This window comes from Oncorhynchus mykiss, chromosome 10 (genome assembly GCF_057628025.1).
Source record: "Oncorhynchus mykiss isolate SJ-2025 chromosome 10, ASM5762802v1, whole genome shotgun sequence".
Taxonomy (NCBI): domain Eukaryota; kingdom Metazoa; phylum Chordata; class Actinopteri; order Salmoniformes; family Salmonidae; genus Oncorhynchus; species Oncorhynchus mykiss.
In genome coordinates, this window is record NC_143031.1 from 28,041,161 (window position 1) to 28,062,381 (window position 21,221).

Consider the following 21,221-nt stretch of genomic DNA (forward strand, 5'->3'; position numbering starts at 1 on the left):
GGCTGCGTAGCTGGCTTTGATCTGTGTTTGTGCTTCTTGAAAATATCTGCTCTAAATTGCTGTGGTAAAGCTAGGTTTACTGAGCAGGCCGTCTACTGGAGGCTTTGCTATTTGGTACTTTATTGGGATCCCCAAAAGCAGCCGCTACTCTTCCTGGGATCAACACAAAACATGAAACATGACATAATACAGAACATTAATAGACAAAAACAGAACTACATAAAAACATTTTTTTAAAGGCACAAGTAGCCTACATATCAATACATAAACACAAACTATCTTGGTCAAATAGGGGAGAGGTGCTGTGAGGAGTTGCTTTATCTGTTTTTATTCCAACCAGATTGCTGTTTATTGGAGCAATATGACATGGAACGGAGTTCCATGCAATAATGTCTCTATATAATATTGTACGCTTGATTGAATTTGTTCTGGATTTGTGGACTGTGAAAAGACCCATGGTGGCATGTCTGGTGGGGTAAATGTGTGTGTGTCAGAGCTGTGTGTAAGTTGACAATGCAAACAATCATGTTTCTTTTAAAAATAAGAAGTGATGCACACTCAACTCTTAGCCAAAAGAGACTGGCATGCATAGTATTTAGATCAGCCCTCTGATTACAATGAAGAGCAAGATGTGCCGCTCTGTTCTGGGCCAGCTGCAGCTTAACTAGGTCTTTCCTTGCAGCCCAGGACCACACGACTGGACAATAATCAAGATTAGACAAAACTAGAGCCTGCAGAATTTGCTTTTTGGAGTGTGGTATTAAAAATGCAGAGCATCTCTTTATTATGGACAGACATCGCCCCATCTTTATGACCATTGAATCTATACGTTTTGACCATGACAGTAATTTAGTCTCAACTTGTTCAACAGCCACACCATTCATTTCCAGATTCAGCTGAGGTCTAGAGCTTAGCCAATGACTTGTACCAAATACAATGCTCTTAGTTTTAGAGATGCTCAGGACCAGTTTATTACTGGCACCTATTCCAAAACAGACTGCAACTATTTGTTAAGAGTTTCAGTGAATTTATTAGCTGTGGTTGCTGATGTGTATATGGTTGAATCATTAGCATACATGGACACACATGCTTTGTTTAATTCCATTGGCAGGTCATTGGAAAAAATAGCAAAGAGTAGAGGGCTTAGACAGCTGGCCTGCGGTACACCACACTTTACATGTTTGACATTAGAGAAGCTTCCATTAAAGAAAACCCATTGAGCTATTAGATAGATTGCCATATTGTGGATTCAGAGCTGAGGTTGAAAAGCCATAACACATAACATATTGACCATAACAGGTTATGGTCAATAATATCAAAGGTTGTACTGAAATCTAACAGTACAGCTCCCACAATCTTCTTATTATCAATTTCTTTCAACCAATCATCAGTAATTTGTGTCAGTGCAGTACATGTTGAGTGCCCTTCTCTATAAGCATGCTGAAAGTCTGTTGCTAATTTGTTTACAGAGAAATAGCATTGTATTTTGTCAAACAGTTTTTTCCAACAGTTTGGTAAGAGCTGGCAGCAAGCTTATAGGTCTGCTGTTCAAACCAGTAAAGGCCGCTTTACTACTCTTGGGTAGCGGAATTACTTTGGCTTCCCTTCAGGCCTGAGAACAAAGACTTTCCTCTAGGCTCAGATAAAAGAAAATATGACAGATAGGAATGGCTATAGTCAGCTACCATTCTCAGCAGCTTTCCATCTAAGTTGTCAATGCCAGGTTTGTCATTATTGAACGATAATCATTTTTCCACCTCTCCCACACTAACTTCACAAAATGTACAAATTGCAATGCTTTTCAATCATTATTGTTTTGTTATGCATGAATACGATGGCTCACTGTTTGTTGTTGACATTTCCTGCCTAAGTTTGCCCATTATTTTATTAGTTGAATCCACCAGTATTTGGACAACATTTTTTTCTTGTTGTTGTAACAACTGCTTGTGGAACTATTTTTGTTCATTTAAAAATATCCTTCACATGTGATAGAGAGACACCACTGTCCTCAACGGTACTCCCGCCGGCTTTGGTCTTTGTCATGGTAGCTAGCAACGTAGGTTACGCTGTTACTCCTTGCAGTTCCAGACAGGGCAGGTTACAGGGAACATTGAAAATAACAAACAGCAGGGATCTAGACAGCCACAATGGCTAACTGTGTCACGGGCTACGTTCAAGCCTTCAAGAAAACCCTGCTAGCTTGATATGCTAGCAGGTAACAAAACATCTGCCACACTGATCCTCAACACGGTGGGGGTCAGGGGTGCGTGCTCAGTCCCCTCTTGTACTCCCTGTTCACCAATGACTGCATGCCCAAGCACAACTCCAATACCATCATTAAGTTTGCCGACGACACAACAGTGGTAGGCCTGAACACCGACAACGATGAGACAGCCTATAGGGAGATGTCACGTTACCTCTACCTACATGTACGTACATATTACCATAATTACCTCGACTAACCGGTGCCCCCGCACATTGACTCCGTACCACTACCTCCTGTATATAGCCACGCTACTATGATTTTTTTGTTGCTCCTTAATTATTTGCTATTTTTAAATTGTTGTTATTATTTATTCTTCAGTATATTTTAGTAAATACTTTTTTCCCTTCTTAAAACCTCATTGTTGGTTAAGGGCTTGTAAGTAAGCATTTCACTGTATTCAACGCATGTGACTAATCTAATTTGATTTGATTTGATGCAGCTAGCTAGCAGCTAGGCTAGCTGCAATGCCAAATAGCTCCTCAGACCCGTCCTTAGTCGGCAGGATCACTGGACAGAGACTAGCATTCCAGCAACTGACACTAACTGCGTCGCGAGACCCAAACTAAAAAGTTAGCTACTAAGAACTTCCCAATACACTTTCAAAACAAAACTGAGCTCTTCCTCGTCACTTCCTGCTTAACGTGGAACGTGTTACAACATGGCCAAGGAGCAGGTATGGATGCTGTACAGTTGACCATAGATGGCAATAAAAGCATGTCTGTTCAACCAGCAAGTTTCCTGTGAACAAATAAATGTTTACATTATCGCAACAGTTACACTTTGCCTAAGTACAATAAGAATGGTTGCAGAATGACTGCAACAAATCCCTGAGTAAATAAATAGGTCACCATGTTATATAGTGAGAACAGAAATGGAAATGGCACAAATAAGCCTACAGTGATTTACACAGTTGTCTACTTATCTTTAAGTTGCTTATTTCAGAGTAAAAATATGATAGACATGCAATTGTGTCCGACAAAACGACACAGGTATGAAAATGACCTTGTTTTCAAAGAGGAATAATATCTCACATTGAAGTAGGCTACCCGTTTTATCATCAACGACCTGCAAAGCCAGATTGCAACCTCCTGTCCTATCTCGCTCTGGAAAACAAGGGGGGACGATTTCTTTCCCATAGCTTCCCATAGCTCTTAATTCCCAAGTACTTCAGATTCCCTCATTTTCTCCAAACTGTTTCCAGATGTTTCTGCACAGAAGCAGATAAATTGCTGCTCTACTTTTTTTCACTTCCTTTCGCAGCGAGGACCCCCCCCCCCCCTTTTCAGACTTTCTTACGAGCCATTTTACGTTGCCTTACATTTACAATCTTGACCAGAGTGTGAGCAAGCCAAAGTCTCAGTAGTCCATTTTACTTTCTCTCTGCGTGTGAATTCAGTGGATCAGATCGTAGCAAAAAATGCTAATATGGGAACAGATCACAAAGGGACTTATATCATATCCTGGTCTTGAAGTGCTGTCGCTTCAAAGCCGTCTAAACTGGAAACAAAAAGACCCGTCAAAAGGTCAATATTAACATCTCCTCAGAAGTTTTACTGTGGAATATATTTAACCCTGGCGATAGAAACATCTCTTTCATGGTGTGATATAATACAAGAGGTTGTCAAAGCAGTTGCGGACTCACGTCATTCTTGTATAGTCTAGGCCTAAATGTACCTGCGTTAAATGGGGACAACATGGCCTTGGTGATAGAAGTCTGTCAGCTGTAGCATCGCACAGACATCATAGCTCAGCCCCTGGAGTACACACTCACATTCAGGGTGAACACAATGAAACAAACACTATCCACAATCTGAAATTCCGCTGAGTAGATAAAAATGATCAAATGGGGCAAGCTGTATGAGTTTGTCTTCAAGCCTTTACACACAAGTGTCTCTTCCGTGATGTGCCTGTATGCGAGACTCATAATGGATACACATGTCAACAAGCAGCTTAAAATGCTTTATTCAAGCTCCACTACATCCCGTGATAATGTTCCTCCACTTACTCTCAGTATTGATCTATTTTTCTGCCAGAGTTCTCAAACAGTAAAAGAGAGACTGTGGCTGCCAGACAATAGTTTGTGAAGCTGAAAAAAAAGTGTCAAAAAAAGTCCATAGTAAATGAAAAAGTTAGACTGAATAGTGAATGGAGGCAGGATGCAGTCACAGTGCATGAGCATGCTCTGCAGCGTAGCGAGGAGGGGCCAATTCCCTGGATCTCTCCATCTAACCCACCCACCCTTCCCGGCTGAAATGGACAGCACATTCCAGGCAAATTATGTATTTGGCGTCAGGGTTTCTATAAAACTGTGTGAGGCAAAGAGGGCCCCCATGAAACCCCAGCTCCCAGAGAGAGAGAGAGATACAGTGGAGTGAGGGATGGGGCAGACATAGTGAGGTAATGTAGAGGATAGTATGAACTGGCTCTGGGCCTGACTCCTCTCCTCATTCCCAGAGCCACAGAGCTCATCTAGCCATTTGCATCTGAGCCCCTTCCACCATTAAAGAACACTGTACTGTAATCAACATATTTTTAAACACTTTGGAATAGAAAATTAATTCATTGAGTAGTGTAGCATCCCAGTTTAAGAGACACACTCCTAACTGCGAACTGAGATTATTCAGTTAATAAAAGTTAGTCTGAAGAGTTTCTTGATTGCTCACATTGCATCTCTAGTCAGGAAAGAGCCCCTTGTGATTACTCTGTCTGGGCCTATTTGTCTGACAGTGGAGATAAACCACTGATTGCCGAGCACAGCTCGCTACAGAACAAAAACTATGGCCAGGCAAGTACATTTCAATTGATTTGTTAATCCAGTTGCAGTGCAAATTTCTTCCCAAAATTGTTTTAATTCTCTGCATCATAAAAATTACAAGACGATGGATTCCTTCTGAACTTTTACAGGTATGTCTGGCTAGTCTTATTTCACACAGAGGGATAAAAAAAGATAGTGGACAGAAGTTACGCTGTGTACATCTTACAGCATTTAACTGTGCAGTGAGACAAGGGGTTCCAGCATTCTGCACAGCTCACACTATGACAGACTGATAGGGACTGAAGATTGTTGCCTCAAAGAATGTGGTCCACAAAATACTGCGGGTCCCAAATGCTATGTGAAAACGCATGAATATCAAGCTTTCCATTGCAATTACGAACTCCCAGGGAAAAAGGCAAAGACGCTTGGGCTAAATTTGGAAGGGGGACATGCAAATGTCTCTCTTGTTTTGTGTCTTGTTTACAAGCTTGTTGGAGTTTGAAGTGGCGTGGATCTGACTGGGGAATCGATGGGGGAGAGCAGAGCACTGAGGCACAGTTCTCCTTTAATTTCTGTATTAAGGAGTTTTCTAAATTTAGTCCTGAGTGTAGGCTCCAGCTTTTTCACTGACATGTGGCAGAACTAGTCAGGAACTTGTCTGTTTTAGCATGGATGATTCATACTCTACATGTTACTTACCCTACATTATTAATCTCATATGCATACGTATATACTGTACTCTATATCATTGACTGTATTCTTATGTAATACATGTATCACTAGCCATTTTAACTATGCCACTTTGTTTACATACTCATCTCATATGTATATACTGTACTCGATACCATCTACTGTATCTTGCCTATGCTGCTCTGTACCATCACTCATTCATACATCCTATGTACATATTCTTTATCCCCTTACACTGTGTACAAGACAGTTTTGGAATTGTTAGTTAGATTACTTGTTATTACTGCATTGTCGGAACTAGAAGCACAAGCATTTCGCTACACTCGCATTAACATCTGCTAACCATGTGTATGTGACAAATAAAATTTGATTTGATTTGATACTCAGGTGCCTGTGTATCTAAAATCCTGCTGTACAAACATTTGATCTGAGAGACCAGAGAACATAGAGCTCTCACTTTGACTTAGCTTTAACAACTTCATAGAAACTTGAGTGGATCTTTCTTGTATGCACCTTTTTGTATGTAATAGCGCTGCAATGGATAGCTGTCGTTTTACAGGATCCTGATCAATTCTGCTATTTGTGGGGTTTTTCCGCAGAGCTTAACTATTTTTTTACATAATGTGTCTGCCATTGTTTGCTATGACTGAAAAGAGCTTCTGGACATCAGAACAGCGATCAATCACTAACCTCAATTTGAATTAAGATTTCTACTTCAACGAGTCTGCGGCGCAGGACATACTGCTCACCCCAGACCAGGCCTTAATCCCCAACTCAGAAAAGGAAGAGTAAGAGAGGCCGACGTGCTGGCACCCTGACGAAACTACGTCGGCGAGTAAATAAACCGTCTCTACCCTCCGTTCTATTGGCGAACGTACAATCACTGGAGAACAAACGTGAGGAGTTCTGTTCGAGACTATCCTTTCAACGGGGCCTGAAGAACTGTAATAGCCTATGTTTCTCGGAGTCATGGCTGAACAACAGAATGGACCATTTACACTGAGTGTAGAGAACATTATGAACACGTACTCTTTCCATAACAGACTGACCAGGTGAAAGCTATGATCCCTTATTGATGTCACTTGTTAAATTCACTTCAAAATCAGAGTAGATTAAGGGGAGGAGACAGGTTAAAGAAGGATTTTTAAGATTTGAGACAATTGAGACATGGATTGTGTATGTGTGCCATTCAGAGGGTGAATGGGCAAGACAATAGATGTAAGTGCCTTTGAACGTGGTATGGTAGAACTGCAACACTGCTGGTTTTTTTCACGCTCAACAGTTTCCTGTGTGTATCAAGAACTGTCCACCACCCAAAGGACATCCAGCCAACTTGACACATCTGTGGGAAGCATTGCAGTCAACATTGGCCAGCATCCCTGTGGAACACTTTCGACACCTTGTAGAGTCCATGCCATGACAAACTCAATATTATTAAGGTGTCCTTAATGTTTCTACCTGTTTTTTCTATTGATTGGCAGCCTCGGGTAAGCTCAAGGGGGTAGGTGTGTATCTCTTTCTTAACAACAGCTGGTGCGCAATCTCTAGTATGACTTTTCTCCCTCGCCCTCCATTTGGCAAATCTGACCAAATGGAGGGCGATTACATGCAAAACTCAGAGGAAGTACCAGTGACACAGTCAATAAAAAAAGCGGTCCGATGAAGCGGACACTAGACTACAGGACGGTTTCGCAAACACAGACTGGAATACATTCTGGGATTCATCAGGTGGCATTGAGGACTTTACCACATCAGTAACAAATTCATTAATAAGTGCTTCGATGATATCGTCCCCACAGTGACCATATGTACATATCTCATACCAGAAGCCATGGATTCCAGGCAATATTTGCAAGGAGTTAAAGGCTAGAACTGCTGCTTTCAAGGAGCGGCACACTAATCCGGACGCTTATAAGAAATCCCGCTACGACCTCCGACCAGCCATCAAACAGGCAATGCGTCAATACAGGACTAAGATCAAATCCCACTACGCCGGCTCTGAAGCTCATCGGATGTAGCAGGGCTTGTAAACTATCACAGATTACAAAGATAAACCCAGCCGCGAGCTGTTAGTCTACACCTGTTGTTTACGAAGCATGTGACAAATAAAATTTGATTTGATCTTTAAATGAATACGTAGGTCAATAGTCTGGTCTGTTGAAGAGCTCAGTGAAAATAATGCTTCCATCAAATTTTTCTCGTGGAGCATAACTCGAAAAGACACACCCATGTCTGTGGCAAGTCTGTGACAACAGAGGGTTAAAAATAACACAGGTGAGCCAAAGCCCAGCCTGTGTCTGCCACATCATAAATATCAAACTGATATGCTTACAGCCAACGGCAGGCCAGTACAAGTTAAGGGCGCAGGGGAGCTCAAATCTCCATGGCGCGGTCATGGGCGACATTGCTTCCTTCACTGATCTCCATATGTTGACGTGTAAAATGCAGGACCACACACAGGCCCGAATGCCTCTGAGAACAGCATTTTACCTGCATTTGGACACCTTACAAGTATGCGGAATCAACACAGGTGGTGTGCTGAGGTGCCGCCCTCCGCCAAGGGACCCTTTGAAATGACTGAGAACCTATTTGGTAATGGACGTCTAAGAAAAATAAGCTCAGAGGCTGGTCTAAGTGCAAGAGTACTGTACCAGATAAGCTTATTCTCTCAAGCAAACATCTCTGTACAGAAACAAACACTTTACTAGCTACTGCAAATGTAAACCAGACACTCCAAACATGCTCCTCATATAGTTTAAATGTATGCCCAATTTACCAATATATTGAGTATACCAAACATTGGGAACACCTAATGCTTTGCTGCCTTTAACAGCTGACCAATCAGTTTGCTGCCAATTGTATTGGTCGCGTACTCACAAGCAAAATGCTTATTTTTCTAGCTCCAACAGTGCCATAATAACGAACAATACACACAAATTTCCCAAAATAAAATGAATGAAATCAAGACATTTCAGAATGACCAATGTCAGAGTCTGGAATATAAATATACACTGAGTGTGCAAAACATTAGGAACACATTCCTAATATTGAGTTGCACCCCTTTTTCCCACAGAACAGCCTCAATTCATCTGGGCATGGATTCTACAAGGTGTCAAAAGCATTCCACACATGCTGGCCCATATTGACTCCAATGCTCCCCACAGTTGTGTCAAGTTGGCTGGATGTCCTTTGGGTAGTGGACCATTCTTGATACACATAGGAAACTGTTGAGCGTGAAAAACCCAGCAGCATTGCAGTTCTTGACACAAACCGGTGCCTGGCACCTAATACCCTACTCCATTCAAAGGCACTTCAATATATTGTCTTGCACATTCACCCTCTGAATGGCACACATACACAATCCATGTCCCAAGGCTTAAAAATTATTATTTAACCTGTGTCCTCCCCTTCATCTACACTGATTGTAGTGAATTTAACAAGTGACATCAATAAGGGATCATAGCTTTCACCTGGTCAGTAAGTCATGGAAAGAGCAGGTGTTCTAAATGTTTTTTTTTAGTCAGTGTACATAATACAGCTCATTCAACATAAAGACCTTACAGTCTGCCTAAATAGTTTGAAAGATTAATTAATTCTGGGAAACTAATAACAGAAAATGTTCATATTATAGCAGAAATTTAAGTTGAAAACAACGTTGTGGAAAAATAAACAAACACGCTATATTTACAGATTTTACGCCTCGTGTCTCAGATGGATACATTTTATAAAGCACTAGATCCAAAAAAAGATCTGCGACATTTGGCAGATAAAAGCCATGAAAAAAATCATAATATTACCATGTGTCAATACATGGGGAGGGTTATGAACAAAGTGGCTTATGAAGATCAGACTGACAATCAGGCACCGAGGAGAGCAGGCCTTCTGAAGTGGCCCTGTCTGAGGGCTCACATGAGAAATGTGATTGGCACATGGTGGGACAGAGGCAGCTTTTGGGCCACACAGAATGTAAACAGCCAAATCAAACTTAAAATCAGGAGAGCGAGGGCCTGAATACAAAACTGTGGGCGCCCTTTCAACTACAAAGGCAGCCCCGTAATGGTGCCGTTTCAAAGTTTCACACTGAGCTGCCTACTGTAAGCAGTGTAGAGAACATGTCTCAAAAAATGCCCTGACAAGAAACCCTTTTATTCCGAGCTTCATCAAAGGGCCGACAGCAGAGATGCAAGCTCCTGTTGGCTGTCTGTCTGAGATGAGCAGGGAAATATTGAAAGTCACCACATTGCAGCAGATAGCGTAGCAGTTGGGACAGTAACCGAAAGGTCGCTGGTGGTTCGAATAACCAAGCTAACAAGGTGAAAAATCTGTCAATGTGCCCTCGAGCAATGTGCAAAAATGTGCAGTAGGTAGTCTTTCCAACCGGATTGCATGAAAGTACCTGAACAGCTTGTCAAAAAACATTAATATCCTTGTAACCCATTCAATGCCTGCAACACTCTGACAAGCTTCAGACATAGGCCTATAGTTTCAGTTGGAAATAAGCCACTTTAGAATGTCTGTTGGCAAAAAAAGAAAATCCCCATTGGGTTTACCACAACATCTTGGATTCACATTATCTGATGCACTTCCCAGGTTATCCCTTAGTGGAAAGCAGTAGTTCCCTTGTTTGGGATAGTGGCCCCGATACAGAAATCCTATTTCTGCCCAGCCATTTAAGGTTTGTCTTGAAGCTTAATGCCTTTCCAATGTGGAATGCAGCAATATGAAAAGGCCAGAAAACAGAAACAATGTACTGGTTTATCACTTGTAACATGTATCACTAGTGACTCTTTATTCTGTGAGTCCAATTAAAAGAGTCTGTGTCGGCTTGTGATGAAAAGGCCATATTGCAGCGCCTGAGCATATCCTGTCAGAAAGACTCACCGGTGGCAGTACCGCAGCAAAGTAAATATGTAGTCATCAATAATGGAGGTGGAATCTTCAGTGTCCTCCCTGCTGTCTGGTCTGATCCTCCAGACAGGACTTTGCCTAGTTCCTCTTCAGCTGTCATGACTAATATCATCAGATGGGTCTTACCATGATTATTGCAGGGCTCTTAACACAACCTTTCTTTATGCATACTTTGTGAGAACTATGTATGGCTTTCAAGACTCAATTTACACTCAGTGTGTGCGTGGGGGGGGGGGGGGTGAAGCAACCAGATGACTAAACCTTTTGTTTAGAATGATTGATAATAGCAGTTAATGTTTCTGACTAGATTAATGGGTCACTCTTTCTAAACAAATACAAAATACACCCCCCCCCCCCCCCCCCAAACATTCTGTGTGAGAGAGTATAACAAAATAGCCTAAATAATGCAAGGTATCTTTGCCAAAATATGTATTCCTTAAGCTATAAACAGACACATGTCATTATAGCTGAACTTGAGAATATATTTCGTTTCAGAATTACATTTATCCTGGTTATGACCTTCCAACAAATGCAAGTAAAGTAGGCCTATTACAAAATTGCATTATATTTAGATAACAGTGGAGGCAAAGTCATATGAACTTAACAATGACTAAATTAAATGTAATCAATGTTGACTATTGTTAGACAAAATGGAATGCACAACGCTTTAACCGTTTAAATAAAGACATACACAATAACACTGCAGCCTATGGATTAATAAGGGAAACAGCACAATGTGCTTCTATCAATTATCAGAGGGGTTACTGTGGGTACAATATCAGGCATTATATTCTGGGCGCCAAAAGCGCACCTCCCGTGAGAATCATAAATCAGTCATAAAAGCGTCAACATGTTCTACATTTTTGTTTTAAATCAGACGGGGAAAAAAAAAAAATTGCGAGAAAGGCACAATAGCTTAGGCTACGTGAAAATATTCCTCCCAAAAATCCATGAATCAGTTGAATCCAAAACAGCGAGAACAAATTCCGATGGGGAAAGAACAGTATAGGAGCATAGCAGTCAAATACACCCATATTGTCTTTTCAAACAAATACAATTATTTCAAAAGGCGATGGCAAATGTCGCACTGGGCACAATAGCTGAGGAAACACATTCCTGTGATTGATTATGAGATCAACCTGTTCCCTGGCCGCAGCAGAGCTTGGCTATGGCGGACACTCGGTGGCAAGGAAAACAATGGTCGAGAATAAACGGCATAGGGATGAATAAGAATAACATTTCCGGCACATTTTTTATAATTGAATTAATCTTGGGATGGAAACATTGTCCCTTGAAAAATACACGCATTGTCTCATTCCCCCTCCTGACATGATATGCAAAACCTGTGAGACTCAGAGTGACGTGTGCATTTCAAGCGCATTCCTTTGATAGTAGCCTAGGGGCCACCTATATCGATATTACGACCCCTATTCATTTGAAAAACATTACTTTCGTATGTAAAATCCATGCAAAGACGACAAATCCAAGAAATTTGAGTTTAATTTGCTTTTAGTAAGCTACTAGGTTCATTGACATTTAGAAATCAGAAAAAGAAGAAAGAAAAAGTAACCCAATAGGCTATTGATTTCAAATGTTTATCTATACTACCTACATAAATAAGTATGGTGTGATTGGTAGTAGGGGGTTGCTTAAATGTGACACACATCGAGTATCCTTCATGAAAACGAATATACTTGCAAACGTTATCGAATCACATTCATTATGATTCGTCCAATAACACCTAAATTCCATGAGACTATTGATTGTCATTCGCACCCACCAAGCAATTTTCATTTGGAATAACATATTTAGAGATTAGGCTATTTCAAACACCAAACCAATTACATTTGCCCAATATGCAAAAACCACTCTCAAGTTGCTACTGTCGATTATTCAAGAATCAATTCAAATTCAGTCTTAGATAACTTGAACCTGTTGAAATCAATTTAAAGAAGCGATGTATAAAGTTTGTGTAGGCTACGTGCTTAATTTAAACTGCAGCCTATGTCGATATATAAAACTTTCAATTGTAAAAACATATAAATATAGCAAATCATGAAAGCAAAAGTGTCTCGTGCACTCGTTTAAAATCTATTGAGCGCACAATTCAAACGAAATAAAGCATACAACTTGGTTTTTACCTCAATGGTAGGCTAAACTATTTCAGATTAAAAACACGCACATTTGAATTTGGGTAAGCAAATCCATGTCTACGGGATAGCCTATGGCTACGCATAAAGATTAGAAATCACAAGTTCACTGGACTTCCTATCTATAACACTTATTTTTCAACAGATGAACACTACCACGACAAACTATGCGGAAACTAGACATTGGCTAACTGTTTTCATATTATTAAAATAGCTAGTAGTCTACAAAACACTTCCCTAAATAAAGAGGTCACACTGGGCAAGAGACTTCGCAAGAGGCTTTTCTCGAATATAATACCTATAAAACAGCTATTATGAAAAGCATATTGTCAAAGCATTTCGTATATTTCTTCTTCAAAAGCAATATTTCCCCGTGTAAAACATTTAAGATAACATAAATAAGTCACCTAACTCTTCTGCACCCAACTCGTTTCAGCACCACAGCGCCACCCGCGAGAGCTCTAGACAACAAACGCACTTATTTTCTTTAACAAAATTATTCAAACAAATCGCATCAAGAACATAAAATACATCCTCTCAAAAGTGTTAAGTTTCCAGTTTTGCACTAGAATAGCCTTCCATGAGTGTTGAATCGCTTTCGGTCCCCGAATTGCCATAGTGACCGCTTCCCCTCGGCCATGATGTCTGATCGATGGGAATTGAACAAAGAGGATCAATTTCCGATCAACGAGAGAGCCGCTTTAATCAATGGGAGAAGAGAGCTCCAAAAGCGGCCACAAACACCGGCAAAGAGGGGCTCAAGAGCGAAGCCACAACTCGACAACGGGTTTCCACACATAAGGCTTCAAGAAAGCAGAGAAACTTGAAGGAAAAAGGCTGACCTGCAGCTGCTGTAAATCTAAGCGCTTCCAATATTGAAACATCGATCCCGCATTGGCCGCCATCTTGAGACATATTGAGACTGAGTGAGAGGCTGATAGAGAGAGCGCGAGGGGCTGGAGTTCAGTAGAAAGGAGGGGGAGCGCGCGCAAAACACGGAGCGGAGCAATTGAACAGGGCCATCGCTTATTGAACATGTGCGCGGAATGGAGTTATTGAACAGGAACCTGTAATATTGAATAGGGCCACGGAATAGAATTATTGAATGGGAGTTGGCAATTTCTTTAACAGCTAAAACACGGGATGGATCTTCCACGTAGATCGTGAACGATGCAGTAAGATTTGTTGTCGAGTGTGCATTTTGGACTGCTTATTCGTTTTTCGACCTGTTATTGCCAATATTGCTATTTCATATTGCCTACTATACATTAGAAAATGCATGCCAAATGTAGTTACTCATGTTTTACATTTAGGCTATTGTTTCTGTAATTTCTTTGTGCAATCTATTCATCAATGTTCAAATGCATTTAATGATTGTGGATTAAGATTATCATTCTATAATAGTTCGTTTTTACACTAGTCATGTTACTAGTTCTTTGTGGCAGCCATCTTTTAAGTCAAACAATTATTTTGTGAACCGTCAGTTCTCTTTCAAGTGAAAACAAACAAATTAAAACGTATAAACGCCTTTTGTAAATTTAAACGTATAAACAAACGCCTTATTGAAGTGTTCTTACTTGAACAAGCCACCACCAATCAATTGATTCATAGTTTTATAGTGGGGATATTTGTTGATAAAAAACGAAAACAGTGTCTGATCAAATGCATTTTATTTAGGTCTCTATAGTTTGATATCGTTATATTGAGGTTGTTAACTTTGATATTAGAAAGGAATCAAATTAATCATGATAAAACTCTGTACGTTTTTTTTTTTAAATAACACTGATAGGGGGTTAGACCTATTTTATTGTAAATTCATTCCTGCAAAGAATGTTTTACTTGAAATGTTTTAAATAAATGTAGTAATTGCAATGTATAGTTTGCATTGTAAAAACATTACTATATGTTCATGGACTAATGTTTATTAATACTTCAGCAGTCTCAACAATGTGTGCTTGAATTTGAACTTGAATTTGGGACAACAGCGCCCCTCTAGGTCTGAAATAGGAATACGAGCAACCTGCTTGAATCTATAGGTTTCAATGTTGTACTATATACATTATGCTATTTTCGATTGTAAAGTTTCCTTCTTTTGACTTTAAAAACTATTCACCAACACCTTTTCTCAGATTTTACAGATCTAAAATAGCCTAAAGTAAACTTGAAGAATTTAGTCACAACTTTGGTGTATTTGTTTTTGTTTATAATAGAGAAAATGTATATATTAAGGTCAAATAACTAATGTAAACTTTTAACACATTTAAGAACATGAATATTGCTTGATGTCAGTTTTAATTATTTTAAAGTCCCCAATAAAAAAGAATCATGTAATCACAGTGATTATAAAGCCAAGTATTGTTCACTCCTGCACACATACTATTGACATCATTATTTATTTGCCTTAATACAGCAGGCCTGAATGTAGTGTTATGTTTTTATATATATATATATTTTCCGTAGTCACAGACTGTTCAAAAAATGTGTTATGCTGATAAAGGTTATTTATCTAATATACATATATTTATATAATATGAAGTTCAACTTAAATTTGCATTTTACACTTTTGTTGAACCCTGCACAGTACAAAATTATACATTTAGCTGTCTTAGAAGCAACCATTTTTCCAGACTATTTGTATATCATTGTACAAGAATGTTTATTTCCATGACAATCTGAAAATGTTCCATTCTATTGCATTTGAAGAAAACAGTATAGCCTTTCTAAGTTACCATAGAATCAGAGGCTGTTTCACCCAGCCACAATTGCTCCCATTGAAAATTCCTGGCTCTTAAAGTTCTTTGGCTCATTAGTGGCAGAATAACTTGTTGAAAAGTAAAGAGAAACACCAGACACATTTAGCATTTATCAAAATCCCATGGCACCGCATGCAAGCCCACCTGAGGAGAAGGAAATGCATACTTGTTCGACCCTGTCATTTGATGCATGTAACCGTACATGTATTTAAGATCCCCCATAAGACCTAGCGCACCAAACTAGTCTGTTCTCCTAAACGTACGGATTTTAGAATCACACCCTCAAACAGACATTACGTTATCTAATGAATCATTCTAAGAAGCAAAGAGTAAATTAATGCTTTTAGGTGAAACATCTGTGGATTCTATTAAACCACAAAATGGCCTGCTTGAGAACATATAGAGGCTACCAATTTATACAGCCAATAAACTGATGTACTGAAACAAGTTATCTTAGACTACCTCATTTCAAATTCAATACATTTAGAACACTACTAAATACTAAGTCAACCATAGGAGCGGGCTGCCATTTATTCATAGTGAGTACAAACCTCCTACAATCCCTCCTAAAACCCCCGTCAACTTATTCATGGATGCACTTTCCGTTTATGAGTGACTTTTCCCTCATTCACCCACATACATTTTCTCTCAGTTAATGCTTGGGCTGGGTGGGGTGCACAATGATTAGAAATCAAACCTGAAAGACAGGCCAGCATGCCCTTTTCCATTGCAGCCAAGGGTATCATTACCGTGAGAGAGCGAGAGAGAGAGACACCCTGTCAGTATTATCTCACTGTGTCTGTTTAGTCGTGCACTTTCCCCCACTAGAACCCTCCTAGGCACAGGTAGTGGTCTAGAACATTTTCAATTAAATTATTAGAGTATAGGAGAACATACAAAGGCACACAAACACTCATAAAGTGCCTTCGGAAAGTATTTAGACCTCTTGACTTTTTCCACATTTTGTTTCGTTACAGCCTTATTCTAAAATGGAGTACATTTTTTTTTTTCGCTCATCAATCTACACACAATACCCCATAATGACAAAGCAAAAACAGTTTTTTAGAAATGTTTGCTAATTTATAAAAATAAAAACTGAAATATCACATTTACACAAGTATTAAGATCCTTTACTCAGTACTTTGTTGAAGCACCTTTGGCAGTGATAACAACCTCATGTCTTTTTGGGTATGACGCTACAAGCTTGGCACACCTGTATTTTGTGAGTTTCTTCCATTCTTCTCTGCATATCCTCTCAAGCTCTATCAGGTTGGATGGGGAGCGTCGCTACACTGCTATTTTCAGGTCTCTTCAGAGATGTTTCGATCGGGTTCAATTTCAGGCCCTGGCTGGGCCACGTAAGGACATTCAGAGACTTGTCCCAAAGCCACTCCTGTGTTGTCTTGGCTGTGTGCTTAGGGTCGTTGTCCTGTTGGATTTTTAACCTTTACCCCAGTCTGAGGTCCTGAGCGTTCTGGAGCAGATTTTCATCAAGGATCTCTTTGTACTTTGCTCTGTTCATTTTCCCCTCCATCCTGACTAGTCTCCCAGTCCCTGCCACTGAAAAACATCCCCACAGCATGATGCTGCCACCACCATGCTTCACCGTAGGGATGGTGCTAGGTTTCCTCCAGACGTGACGCTTGGCATTCAGGCCAAAGAGTTCAATCTTGGTTTCATCAGACCAGAGAATATTGTTTCTCATGATGTGAGAGTCCTTTAGGTGCCTTTTGGCAAACTCCAATCGGGCTGACATGTTCCTGACATGTTCCATGTTCCAAGACATGGTTGTCCTTATTAAAGGTTCTCCCATCTCCACAGAGGAACTCTGGAGCTCTGTCAGAGTGACCATTGGGTTCTTGGTCACCTCCCTGACCAAGGCTCTTCTCCCCCGATTGCTCAGTTTGGCCTGGCGGCCAACTCTAGGAAGAGTCTTGGTGGTTCCAAACTTCTTCCATTTAAGAATGATGGAGGCCACTGTGTTATTGGGGACCTTCAATGCTGCATAAATTGTTTGGTACCCTTCCCCAAATCTGTTTCTCGACACAATCCTGTCTCGGAGCTCTACGGAATATTCCTTCAACCTCATGGCTTGGTTCTTTCTCGGACATGCACTGTCATCTGTGAGACCTTATATAGACAGAGGTCTACCTTTCCAAATCATGTCCAATCAATTGAATTTACCACAGGTGGACTCCAATCAAGTTTTAGAAACATTACAAAAAGATCAGTGAATACAGGATGCACCTGAGCTCAATTTCGAATCTCATAGTAAAGGGTCTGAATACTTATGTAAAGAAGGTATTTCCATGTTTTATAAAAAAAAAATGAGCAAACATTTCTAAAAACCTGTTTTCACTTTGTCATTATGGGATATTGTGCGTAGATTGATGGCTATATCTATGCCTATATGTTTATCCGTTTTAGAATAAGACACCATTGTAACAAAATGTGGAAAAGGAAAGGGGTCTGAGTACTTTCCGAATGCACTATACGTACAGTACAGACAGATAGGTTGACATATAGACAGACACATGACATGCACACACAATGACCTAATCCTAATCATGAATAATATATACAGTTGAAGTCGGAAGTTTACATACACCTCAGCCAAATACATTTAAAAATACATCACAATTCCTAACATTTAACCCTGGTAAAAATTCCCTGTCTTAATGAATGTGAAATGTCAGAATAATAGTAGAGAGTGATTTTATTTATTTCACCACAGCTTTGATTTCTTTCACCACATTCCCAGTGGGTCAGAAGTTTACATACACTCAATTAGTATTTGGTAGCATTGCCTTTAAATTGTTCAACTTGGGTCAAACATTTCGGGTAGCCTTCCACAAGCTTCCTCCAATAAGTTGGGTTTTCCCCCTGACAGAGCTGGTGTAACTGAGTCAGGTTTGTAGGCCTCCTTGCTTGCACATGCTTTTTCAGTTCTGCCCACAGATTTTCTATAGGATTGAGGTCAGGGATTTGTGATGACCACTCCAATACCTTGATTTTGTTGTCCTTAAGCCATTTTGCCACAACTTTGGAAGTATGCTTGGGGTTATTGTCCATTTGGAAGACCCATTTGCGACCAACCTTTAACTTCTTGACTGATGCCTTGAGATGTTGCTTCAATATATCCAGATAATTGTCCTTCCTCATTATGTGTGTGAAGTGCATCAGTCCCTTCTGCAGCAAAGCACCCCCACAATATGATGCTGCCACCCCCGTGCTTCACGGTTGGGATGGTGTTCTTCGACTTGCAAGCCTCCCCCTTTTCCCTCCAAACATAACGATAGTCATTATGGCCAAACAGTTCTATTTTTGTTTCATCAGACCAGACATTTCTCCAAAAAAGTACGATCTTTGTCCTCATGCGCAGTTGCAAACTGTAGTCTGGCTTTTTTATGACGGTTTTGGAGCAGTGGCTTCTTCCTTGTTGAGTGGCCTTTCAGGTTATGTCGATATAGGACTCGTTTTACTGTGGATATAGATACTTTTGTACCTGTTTCCTCCAGCATCTTCACAAGGTCCTTTGCTGTTGTTCTGGGATTGATTTTCACTTTTCGCACCAAAGTACGTTTATCAATAGAAGACAGAATGCGTTTCCTTCCTGGGCGGTATTACGGCTGCGTGGTCCCATGGTGTTTATACTTGCATACTATTGTTTGTACAAATGAACGTGGTACCTTCAGGCGTTTGGAAATTGCTCCCAAGGATGAACCAGACTTGTGGAGGTCTACAATTTTTTTCCTGAGGTATTGGCTGATTCTTTTTGATTTTCCCATGATGTCAAGCAAAGAGCCACTGAGTTTGAATGTAGGCTTTAAAATACATCCACAGGTACACCTCCAATTGTCTCAAATAATGTCAATTAGCCTATTAGAAGCTTCTAAATCCATGACATAATTTTCTGGAATTTTCCAAGTTGTTGAAAGGCACTGTCAACTTAGTGTATGTAAACTTGTGACCCACTGGAATTGCGATATAGTGAATTATAAGTGAAATATTCTGCCTGTAAACAATTGTTGGAATAATTACTTGTGTCATTCACAAAGTAGATGTCCTAACCGACTTGCCAAAACTATAGTTTGTAAACAAGAAATGTGTGGAGTGGTCACCTCCACATCACCTCCTCTCACTCTCTGTTTAAGAAGACTTATTCCAGTGAAATGCTCAACTCGTAATGAGACTAAATTGGACAACTATTAGTAACTAAATAGAGAAAAGATGAGTTTCGGCTATAAGTTACAGTTCTGAATGGAGAAAAGATGAGTCTCAATTAAGCTAGACTTTTGTAGAAATGTTGAACAAATGTATATTGTCTTTAAAGAGGAGAAATTACATTAATCAAAGACAAATCCTGGAGAAAATGTGCTGAAAGCACTTGAGCTTGAAATGCATGTATCACTTTTTCTCCCCCCACACATATAGGATTTATTTAAACGATTCTGTCGGATTCTCTCTCTCTCACTTTCTCTCTCTCTCTCTCCATCTCTTCCTTTCTCTGCCCTTCTCTCTTTCCCTTTCTCTACATGTCCCCCCCCCCTCCCCGTTTCTCTCTCGTTTCCTCAGTCTCCCACTCTCTTGCTAGACATTGAGTGAGTGTCGTAGATACACCGTCAGTCCTGGCCTCATCAGGGCCGTCCATTTAAAGCTAATCATGCATGTGAGTGCGTCAGTATTGCAGGGACCAGCTAGCTCCTCTCTCTCTCTGGGGGCTATCTGTGCCTTAACAAGGCACTTCGGCGTGACGATTGTGTTTGCGCAGGGGAAGATGGGAACTGAACAGACACGGATGAGCAAGTTTGATGAAGGAGCGTTTCCCAACATCTCCTTTCAGAAAAGAAAGAAAGAGAGAGAGAAAGAGAGAGACGGAGGAAAGAAGGAGAAAGGTGGGGTAGGGGGCTTTCTGATGATTAATTATGTTTGGGTTTCCCAATTAAAATGGAAAATTACTGTTAATCAACCTGCCAACTTGGTGTGCTGCGGTGAAGAATGGTACCAACGTTTTACATTACATGTACAGGAGGACGTACAGCAGTGAATATCACTTAAAGAAAAATGAATAGTAGCATACACACACATCATCATTCTTCAAATGGAATTCTTATTCAAAATGACAGTACATTGTGCACTGAAACTGTAGAGATAAAAATACATAAATTGTGCCGTGGGCTAATTCAAACAAAGCATTGCTATGCAAATGGACTACAACAATAGCAGTGACATGCTGAATGAACATAGGCCATGAGGGAACTGAGAAGGAGACACTTTCCTGTCCCCATCTCCCCTGGCTGTGCTCCCTTGTGTGACTGTCAGAAAGTCACACACACACATACATGTGCATGCACACACAAACATTCATACAAGTGTGCAGGAAAAGCTGATGAAGACAGAGGGGGGAGAGGGGGAACAGAGGAAGCAGTGTTAACTCAGGTACAGTAAGAGGAAAGAGTGAGAGAGGAGCCATGTTGAAGTATAGCTCAGAAGGGAGAGGGAGAGAGGGAACATAAGTATAGCTCACACATGAAGTGAGAGGGAGAGAGAAAAAGGGAAAAGAAGAGAGCTGAAATCACACAGAGGAAGAGAGGAAGAGTGAGACAGGGAGCTGTAGCAGATAGTAGCCCACGCGTGCAGTGCGGTGCTGAGGAGGGGATTGGGATTTGAGGAGGGCCCCAGTAGACCCCTGAGGCTCT

The 21,221-nt window shown here is 40.4% G+C and overlaps 1 protein-coding gene across 16 annotated transcripts in view; it reads right to left on the bottom strand.

Moving 5' to 3' along the window:
* cux1a (cut-like homeobox 1a) overlaps positions 1–13,811 on the bottom strand; it is a 206,866-nt gene extending 193,055 nt beyond the window's left edge. For 8 of the 16 annotated variants that reach the window (XM_090186277.1, XM_021617952.3, XM_090186273.1 and 5 more), the window contains exon 1: positions 13,612–13,811. In XM_090186277.1, the coding sequence (XP_090042403.1) occupies positions 13,612–13,806 (195 nt within the window). In that variant the 5' untranslated portion in view covers positions 13,807–13,811. Of the gene's footprint in view, positions 1–13,176 lie in introns of all 16 variants that reach the window. The other 8 variants (XM_090186279.1, XM_090186282.1, XM_090186278.1 and 5 more) reach the window with 3 other exon arrangements.
* Between the last annotated feature and the right edge of the window lie 7,410 nt (positions 13,812–21,221).